The sequence below is a fragment of the Nannobrachium achirus genome, assembly GCF_963921795.1.
Source record: "Nannobrachium achirus genome assembly, chromosome: 3".
In the NCBI taxonomy this organism is placed as follows: domain Eukaryota; kingdom Metazoa; phylum Chordata; class Actinopteri; order Myctophiformes; family Myctophidae; genus Nannobrachium; species Nannobrachium achirus.
The window spans coordinates 63,439,935-63,449,603 of NC_137812.1; the positions used below are offsets into that span (position 1 = coordinate 63,439,935).

Here is a 9,669-nt window from a genome sequence, read left to right on the forward strand (position 1 = left end):
ATATGGAGATCCCTGTGATGCCAGGGGAACAAATCCCTTTTATGCCCATATATGGAGATCCCTGATGTCCACATCCCTGATGTCCACATCCCTGATGTCCACATCACTGTGGGCATCACCACATCATTCTTTAGGGCGAGGTCGCTTGTCGCCCTGAGGCGTCTTACTAGTCATTATATTGTCCACTCAGAAAAGGGGCATACGCTTACGTAATAAGTATTTGATAGCCTATCCATTTTGCATGGACATACCATACACACAGGACATACACACAAAGCCACATAATGGAGCGTATAGCTGCACCGCTCAAAAAGGATGTTAACAACATTACCCTGGCATAATGATACATTTGTCAAAGATCGAAAGTCTATACATTTGCTATTTTTGCTATTTGTCGAAAGAAGAAGTATGTATGATTAAGTGGTTAAGAACTCCCCCAACACACACACACCTGTGGGGAATATGGCTCGAATACGAAACTAGCCTTGCCGCTCTACAGATGTACCGTGGATCAGAAGGTACAGTGAGTAACAGGGAGGCTGTGTTCTGTGTAGTTGTTGATGACTTTCGCTGTTCTGTCCTGTTTGTGCTCAGCACCAAACCAGGAAAGAGATTTCATCGGCTTGTCGAAGGAGACAGCGATAAAGAGGAGAGGCAGAGAGATAAGGAGGAAGAGGAGATTGCAGAGAGGAGGGACTGGACACGGAGGAGAGATCCAGGGAGAAAGAGGAGAGAGACAGGCTATTATCTCCTTTTACTCCTCAGTCATTTCGACCTTTTCACTCCATCTCTCTGCAGTGCACAGCAGGCAGAACACAGAACATCAGATCAGAGGGGTGGTTGGTCGATAGGGGGTCTATTGTTGCTGTCATCCTGTCCTACTCTCTTCCTGTTCGACGTTCTTACATGTTTGATCAGTGCGCTGAGAGGAGGGATGGAGAGTAAAACAGGAGTGGAAGGGAATGAATAGGAAGGGCGGTGGGAGCGGGAGAAAGACTAATGATGATGATGATGATGGTGATAATTATGATCTTGATAACGACAGTGCTAATAACCATAATGATAATGGCTTATGGCCACAGAAATTATGATGATGGTAATGATAATGAAGATGATGATGATGATGATGACAGTGGTGTGGGGACAAGGGTCTTCAACAGGGGGTCCGGGACCCCTAGGGGGTCCTCAGAGTTACTAGAGTTACTCCAAATCTTTGTGTGATAGAAGCTTTTTAACCACTTGAACCCTAGCGTCCATATTCGGAGAACTTTATCCAAAAATAGCAGATCTACAAGTTGTGAGCTTGTAGATCGGCTATTTTCGGCAAAGAGGTTTGGTGTAGAGGAGAAAAAGAGCAGACTAGTACAGAGTGAAAAGTCAAGTTCTCTAAGTATTGACGGTTAAATATCTGAAAACACAAATTGACATGAATCCAAAATACGCTGATGATTTTGCTGTCAAACAATGAAACGATATGGAATCTATTAACAGGTTGTGGGGGTCCCTGCTTCATCCCTCTCTCAACTAAGAGGTCCTTGGCCTGAAAACGTTGAAGACCCCTGGTGTAGGGGGAAACGATCATGTCATCCAGCCACGCTGTCGCGAGGCAGTTATAGTGTTCAAGTCGTGCAGCAGACCCCCATATAAAGTCATGAGAAGTGCATCCGCTGGTGCCTCAGTCAGTATAAGTAATAAGGAAAAAGTCTCCATGCCGTTCCTTCCTGTTTTTCCCCTGTCTGAGAGGTCAGTTTCCCATATGACCTGGACCAGCGGAACCGGAGGCGCACGCTCACGCACACACACACAAACACACATACCGGTATGTACACATTGTACTGCATCAGGTATCATAAAGATGTCTGCTTCTGTCAAAACAGCATTATCCATCTCACGGTAAATCTTCCCATCAGGCACGTGCACACATAGACATCAAAGGGGGCTCGAGCCCCTGCCCTTTTAACCGTCTGTAAAAAGTGCCCTCTCCCGACCATGAATGCAGTTTTTGCTACGAAATGCAAATGCTCTCTTTCCATGTCATACCTTAAGGTAGCATTCTGAACTTGAATGCAGCATCTTATGTTGAAATCAAGAAATGTGTAGAAATCAAGCACCGGAAATAGCCGACCTCCGCTGCGATGCGTTGTGAGCTTGGAGGTTGGCTATTTTCGATGTTTTCCCCAAAAGGCCTCTGCCTCTCTAGCATTCTCTGCACGTCCCTGCTTACCATATTGCAGTCGCCCCCCCCCCCCCCCACCTTGCATGTTCTGAAAATCCATAAAACACCTGTTGCACTGTCTGTGGCACTGAAAAGCGGTGGTTCCTTTTCTAGAAACCAAACGGAATCAAATGCAATTTTCCCTGAACCTTCTGCTCTCATGTCACCATGTCATCATCATCATCGTCAAGGCTTCTCTCTCGATGGCTTCCGTGTTTCATTCTCCTGTTGACAGCCAGGTTTCATACAGTCACAGCTGCTTCATGCTCGCTGGCTCATTGTGCTGTTTGTATATTTAGCTGCATTCCACTTCCTCCGCAGTTGACTTGGGGGGAAAACACACAACAATACAGTCATGATTCTAACACTGCCTCTCCTCTGCTTTTCTCCCTCCCTCCCCACTGCTCTCTCTTTCCTCCCTCACGCCTCCTTTTGAGTCCGGCTTGTGAAGGGTTCCCCTGTTCGTATTTTTTTTTTTTTTTTTTTTTTTAAGGATTCTTTGAGAAAGAGGCTGCGAGTTGATTCACAAGAGCCACAACAATGCCAGGGCCAGCTATGTTTTTCCGGAACACAGCAAAAACACAAGACATGGTACAATCATTTACCAATTATAGCATTTATTTATGCCTCAATCAAAATAAAGTTATACAATTTGAAATGACATGGTTGCAAGCAAATGGCACCAATTATTATGTGGCCATAGTGCATCTGTCCAATCCTATCTTCCTATTCAGACCCAGGGATGGGAAGTGTAGTGTTACTTTGTCCACTGACCAGTGTCTGCTTGTTCCAAAGTGTTGTGGTCACTATTTAAACAGACACATTAATGTTTCAAGCCCTATCCTATCCTACTAATAAACAACTGAATGTCTATCTGTCCGATGTCTGTCTGATACACACACGCATGCTGACATCATTGATACTATACACTACAGTGCCCAAATTTGGAGATGACTGACATCACTGATACATCCGGGTTCTCCAACATTACTTCTGAGACTCCTACATTCAATCCCTCATATATTGTGCACTGCACACCCCATAATCCAAACTGCACATAATATAATCGAACAGGCAAGGACTATATATTTAATTGTACAAGGAATAAATACTACAGTATCTATCTACTATCTGTCTGCCTATCCAAGTGCTCAACCATCAAGGGGCACATATTATTGGATTCTACCTGCTTGCATTCCTGTGTGGATTGGCGTGGTCTAAACTTGCTTGAGGCATCCTGACGCCCGTGCACTGCCCTTATTTGACGTATTGTATTCAGGCTTTATTTGAATGGGATACAGAAAAATGTGTGTTGTGGCGGTGAGTGACCAGTGTTTGAACCCAGGTTGGTGGAGACTGTAGGGGGAGGACAGCCTAAATTGGCCTTATTAATTACATCAGGAACTTGGAAGGGAAGTTAACACACAACCACAAAGGTTTTGAGAGGAGAGGAGAGGATAAGGAGAGGAGAGAATAAGGAGAGGCGAGGAGAGGAGAGGAGAGAGCAGGCACGTGCACACATACCGGTAGACATCATAGAGGGCTTGAGCCCTGCTCTTTTATCTCTCTGTAAAAAGTGCCCTCTCCAGACCATGAATGCAGTTTTTACTATGGTGAAAGAAATGCAAATTCCCTCTTTCCATGCCATACCTGAAGGCAGCACTCAAGAGAATTGCCTTGACCAAACTCTCCTGAACTTGAATGCAGCATCTTATGTAGAAAGAATTGTCAATTCTCTCTGAGAATTGACTTGATTATGCTTAGTTCAGTATGGTATCAATACCGAAAATAGCCAACCTCCAAGCTCGTCGCAGCGCGGCGCGTTTTGAGCTTGGAGGTCTGCTATTTTCGATATTTCCACCAAAAGGCCCTTATAGAAACTTCAGCCCCTGCCTCTCTAACATTCTCTGCACTTCCCTGGGAGAGAGCTTCAAAAGTACTTCAAAGGAAGCGCAACAGCCAAAGAGACGTACAACCTCAAATAAACCCAGACGACAGACCATTACTCTTCTCATTAAATGTGACTGTGCCAACAGACACTTCCATATTAGCTGTCTGCTCGTGGGTTCAACAGCTCCTCTTTTGTTAAGATAAACACATTAGGCAGAATAGAACGTGGTGAGCCTGGGGTCAAACTTTCTTTCAACCCAAATCAAAGTCAATTATGTATCACACCAAAGTGAAACACACAAACAAGATAGATATATAGCTCACATACTGTCTGACTAAAGCCTGATTTATAACTTTAGTTGCGTGCCGGTGTCTCCTGTCACTGCCATACGTCTTCCATTGCAGAGCAGATTGGGGCATGACAGCCAGCATGACAGTAAACCTGGCCTCCTCATTAAGTTCAGTGCGCATGTGTGTGTGTGTGTGTGTGTGTGTGCGTGCGTGCGTGCGTGCGTGCGTGCGTGCGTGCGTGTGCGTGTGTGTGTGTGCCTGCCTGTGTTCTCATGGCATCCCTGCACAGGGAGGAGGAATGTAGGCCTACTATGACCCTTGGTCGGCATGGTGACAGACCCGGCCATGACCATGTAGCCTTCCCTAGAATACATTTGGAATTCACTTTAAAATGGAAAGCCAGTCAAGCCGGCAGTAGATTACTTCATCAGCGTAGGTGCTTTCATTATAACCACTTAAACCCCATATGGTTAAGGGCTCTATAGTGTCTTTTCTGTTTTCTGTTATTGTGAGAAAAGCCTTTGCTGGAAATAGCCAAATGACTGGCTCGCCAGATTGTCGATCTGCTATTTTCTGCGAAAGCCTTCCCCGCAACTAGGCTGCTGGGGTTTAAGTGGTTAAACCTGGCGGTCCTGTTTTGGCCATTCAATAATTGTGAGCATGGGGCTCGACAAAGGCCTATAATAACGCATGCTATATCTGCAAGGGAATGGCTCAAGCAAGCTCAGCTCATAACTTTTACTTTGCAGTAGACTAATGCCAGCCATTGTTTTGCCCCAGTAAATGTCATAGTGAATATCTCATTGTGAATTAAAAATGAATGCTTCGGTTGTATTTCCTATGCCCCCCTCCTGTCTCCAACAGGGATATTGTTTGTTTGGGATATTAAGCCTAATTATAATATTAGGAAATTAATGAAGCGATTATGTTCCCTTCGGTCCCAAATAAATGGGTCAAATTGTGCTTGCCAGAAGTAGCCCCATATAATAAGAAACACTGCTTGTGATTTTTATTTGTCAGTTATTGTAAACAGCAGTAGTTCAAATTTCTAACTTTTGGAGAAGACTGTCTGGTGATGATGTAATAGACTAGAGAGAGAGAGAGAGAGAGAGAGAGAGAGAGAGAGAGAGAGAGAGAGAGAGAGAGAGAGAGACTTCCAACGCCGATATCCAGTTTTAAGGCATACGTGCAGTGATCCCATGATGAGATTGCGACTTGATAAACGCACAGCGCTTAATAATTCGGCTCACGGACCACCACACTAAACTTTCCCTTTAAGGGAGCACGTTACAGCGGCGTCAGTTCAGAAAAGGCTAAAGGTATGGCAAAATGACTGGCGCGCGTGCAAGACACCAGTCATGTTGCCATACCTTAGCAACAGCAGGCACGATTACAGTACATTGTATTATTTTCCCCCTGTAGCCAAGGTATGGCAGCAGCCATAGCTTGCCATACCCAATTGACGCCTCTGAGCACGTATACCCTCCAGCAGGCTCCCAAGCCTCCTCCTCGGTCCTACTCCTAATAAGGGCACGGCGAAGCCCTGCCTTCAAGAGGCGGCGCTGAGGGGACGCGCAAGGGGCCGCCGGCAAAACTTGAGGAGGGGAGGCCCGTGTTTCTATTTGGAAAGCTTGCTCCCACCGTCCGGCACAGCACAGTGTAACCAGAGTGGCACGGCACGGCACCGAGGCGAGAACAACCTGAGCCCGCATGAACGGAGAGAGAGAGAGAGAGAGAAGCCAAGCGGGGCAGAGCAGACTCACACACAGACTGACTGACTGACAGGGAGAGAGAGATATCTATGTTCACAGTCTAAGTGAATCACATTTTTGGATCAGAAATAATTTGACATTTGCTGCCAAGCATCTGGAGAATTACGCACGGACACCACCAATATTCCGCGGGACGCAAACTACTTCAGCGGGCATGTTTTGAGATCACATTAGATTATGATGGGCATGTGTTATGTTATCGTGCGATTGTTGATTGAGAGGTCATAGCATCTGGATTTATTTTTTTATTTTTTATTTTTTACTGGATTTTAGGCTGCAACGGCCAATAACGCACCGTGCACTTTGGAATGTGTGGACACTGCATGCTGTCATTTTGAAACCACATTATTTGGAATTATAATTTGGAGCGTGTATTCGGACCCATCGTATATTTCTGTTGAACATTATAGGCTATACGCGTGCGGGACTGTGTTGCCGCGTCCCGCAAACAAACAGATTTGACGTTGGTCCGCTCCGCGCACCTGCTGTCCGACGGACTGTATAGCCTCAAGTCTCCTCTGTAACGGGACTTGTGTGTGTGTAGGACCAGGTCTACTCTTCCACACGCAACACTGACAGCCAGTCAGCCGTCTAGCCTGTAAGTGAGTCACCGTGTGAACAAACATTTAAGGCGCAACAAAAAACTCTTTTACGCAGTGACACATTGGGATATTCATTCACCAGCAGTGCCAACTAAGCACGCACTAGAGACTACCCGTCCCGTACCGTCCCCTGCTGCCTCCACCGGACCAGGCTCGGGGACGCCGCCCGGGGAGGTGTTGGTTCGCACACCGAGCTGCTAAATGCCCAGCCGGCCGCTCGCTGCTCCACAGGCTGGGCGGCACCATGAGCAAGGGCGTCCTGCTGCTGCTGCTGCTGGCCGCGCTGACAGCGGCCTGCCTGCGGCTTGGCAGCGCTGAGGTAAGGCGCGTGTGCGTGTGTGTGTGTGTGAGAGAGTGTGTGTGTGTGTGTGTGTGTGTGTGTGTGTGTGTGTGTGTGTGTGTGTGTGCGGCGCGCGTGTGCGTGTCACAGCTATTATCTTTCTCACGCGCACGTGTGAGATAGATAGACCAGACTCTAGATCAGTGGTTCTCAACCTTGTCAGGCTGTGACCCCCAAAATAATCATATTTTAACTGGGGACCCCTCCCACCCAGATGAGCACTAAGAGTTGAGGTATTACATTTTGTATAACACGGTTCTATTGTGAAAATAGCAGATCTACATGCATGTGAGCATGTAGATCTGCTATTTTCACAATTTCTGCCTCTAAATATTTGACAATTTTGTACATTGGTGTTGTACATTAAGTTAATCATCTGGGGACCCCTCAAAATAATTTGGGGACCCCCCTGAGGGTCCCGACCCGCAGGTTGAGAACCACTGATCTAGATGACAGCTTTTTGTTAATTGATGTCGCCCTTATCAAACTGAACATGCAGTAATACTGGCTCATAGTAATTTGGTGCATAATCATTTAGGTGCTATATCTCTGTAATTAGTGTAATATCTCACACTGAAATGAGGGAAAGATTATGAGGTGGACTCATCATATTTTTCAGACATGCTGCTTATGGCAACCAGCAGGACAGTGAAATCTTCTCCTATACCTGTCTTTACAAGACTACTATAGGGGCATTCTGTAGTCAACTTTCCACATCACCATTGTCCTCTCCATTAATCCAACAGCCCCTTTGGTTGATGATTGTCACTGCTGAACTGCAGAGTTGTGTGTGTGTGTGTGTGTGTGTGTGTGTGTGTGTGTGTGTGTGTGTGTGTGCGTGCGTGCGTGCGTGCGTGCGTGCGTGCGTGCGTGCGTGCGTGCGTGCGTGCGTGCGTGCGTGTGTGTGTGTGTGCATGCTGAGTGAGAGTATGCATGTGTAAGCGCTCTATAGCTTAGAGCGGAGCACAGGTTTTTCTCTATGTATGTCCGGTGCAGGTGCATGTGTGGGTCTTCTTTTTCCTCTGGGTGTGGGACTGTTGTTTTCCGTCGCGAGTTTCTCTCTGCATAGTAACATTCCTTGCGTATCGCAGGGAGAAGGAACGAGAGAGACATAAAAAAAAAAAAACAGACAGAGAGATGGAGAGAGGGGGGCTTGGCCAGAGTCCAGGGGCAGGAGTCAACCTAGACTATACAGCAACGGGCCAAAAGTCTTCCATCAACCAGGCTGCTCTCCTCGCTGTCTCACCAGTGGAGCACAGCACCACAGTCAAATTAATTGAACTCTGAGAGGGTACAAATGCACATTTGTACACGCTCAGAGTTATAAATGGTATTGGCTGCCTTACTCTCGAAAGACAAGTGTCTGTCGGCAAACACTTGTTTTACGAGTAAAAAACTGACCCTTTCTGCCTTTATTGATAGTCCTAGTGAAGATTGGCAGGTAATGGGGAGAGAGAGAGTCGGGGAGGGACATACCGGTACAGTACAGCAAGTCGCCGGGCTCGGGAATCGAACCCAGGACTCAGCTGTCAGGCACCAAAGCCTATGTGGTACCTAAACAACTTGGCCAATGGCACACCCCATATAAATCAGCCTTAGGGCGCTGGAAAATCACCGGTAAACCGCCCTCTAATGTGACATTTTAAGCTCGTATCTGACATGACAACCTTGTTGGCGTGAGATGAATGAGTTTAATTCCCTCTGTAGGGCCGTGACGTTATTTATGTATATATTATTTTAGCATATACCGGCCAACTGCTGACTGATGTCATTAATTAGAAGTTATAATCCTATTTTAATACAAGCAATCGAGACGAGCCCTGATGCTCTCTCTTGCTTGTCATGACATGATGATGATGATGATGATGAAGATGATGATGATGACCAGTTTGATTCTTAACCTCGCCATGGTCAAGGCTGAACTTTGATCACAGTGAAATTAATTATCAGAATTTGCTACTAATAAATTATTTTCAATCGTGTAAACTAGATGTACAGAGAAGTACAATCCAGAGTGATCAACTTTTCCTTGCAGGTCCATTTGTACACCTTTAGAGGGAAATAACCACTTGAGATTTTGCTGTTCTTGATCATGAATTTGTGTCCTTCACATAACCTATCAATGCTGTTTCACCAGAGGGACAGTCATTTGCAGTAAGGGGATAATGCACAATGCTTCGCACAAGGCCACTTAAACCTGTACCCCCAGGCGCTCCCCCTTTTCCCTCTACACCACATCTCGACGTGTGTGAGCTTGTAGATCTGCTATTATTTGTGTTCGGTTCGCCCTAGATGACATGCCCAGATAGGGACACCAGGGTTAAAGGTGGTTAACAGCAGTTTGCGCATACATATCCAGTGTTAATGTATCAATTTGTGGGGTGAATATCTTTGTCGTCGGGTGGAAACCTTGTATGTCCAAAACAGTTTGTTTTTGTGTTTAACATTAGAAAAAATGACTTAAACATGAGCAGGGCTTTACTTTACGAAAAAACGTGCACATTTGAAACTTGGAGATGGAGATACAAGGTTTCTGCTCGACAGTGACGATATGATCAA

At 46.0% G+C, this 9,669-nt stretch overlaps 1 protein-coding gene across 1 annotated transcript in view; it reads left to right on the plus strand.

Moving 5' to 3' along the window:
* Positions 1 to 6,144: 6,144 nt before the first annotated feature.
* The window catches only part of pdgfba (platelet-derived growth factor beta polypeptide a), a gene marked incomplete at its 3' end in the record, with an annotated part of 38,158 nt that continues 34,633 nt past the window's right edge, over positions 6,145 to 9,669 (plus strand). Inside the window, exon 1 of the mRNA XM_080722729.1 lies at positions 6,145 to 7,089. Within this exon, the coding sequence (XP_080578855.1) occupies positions 7,015 to 7,089 (75 nt within the window). The 5' untranslated portion in view covers positions 6,145 to 7,014. The remainder of the gene's footprint in view (positions 7,090 to 9,669) is intronic.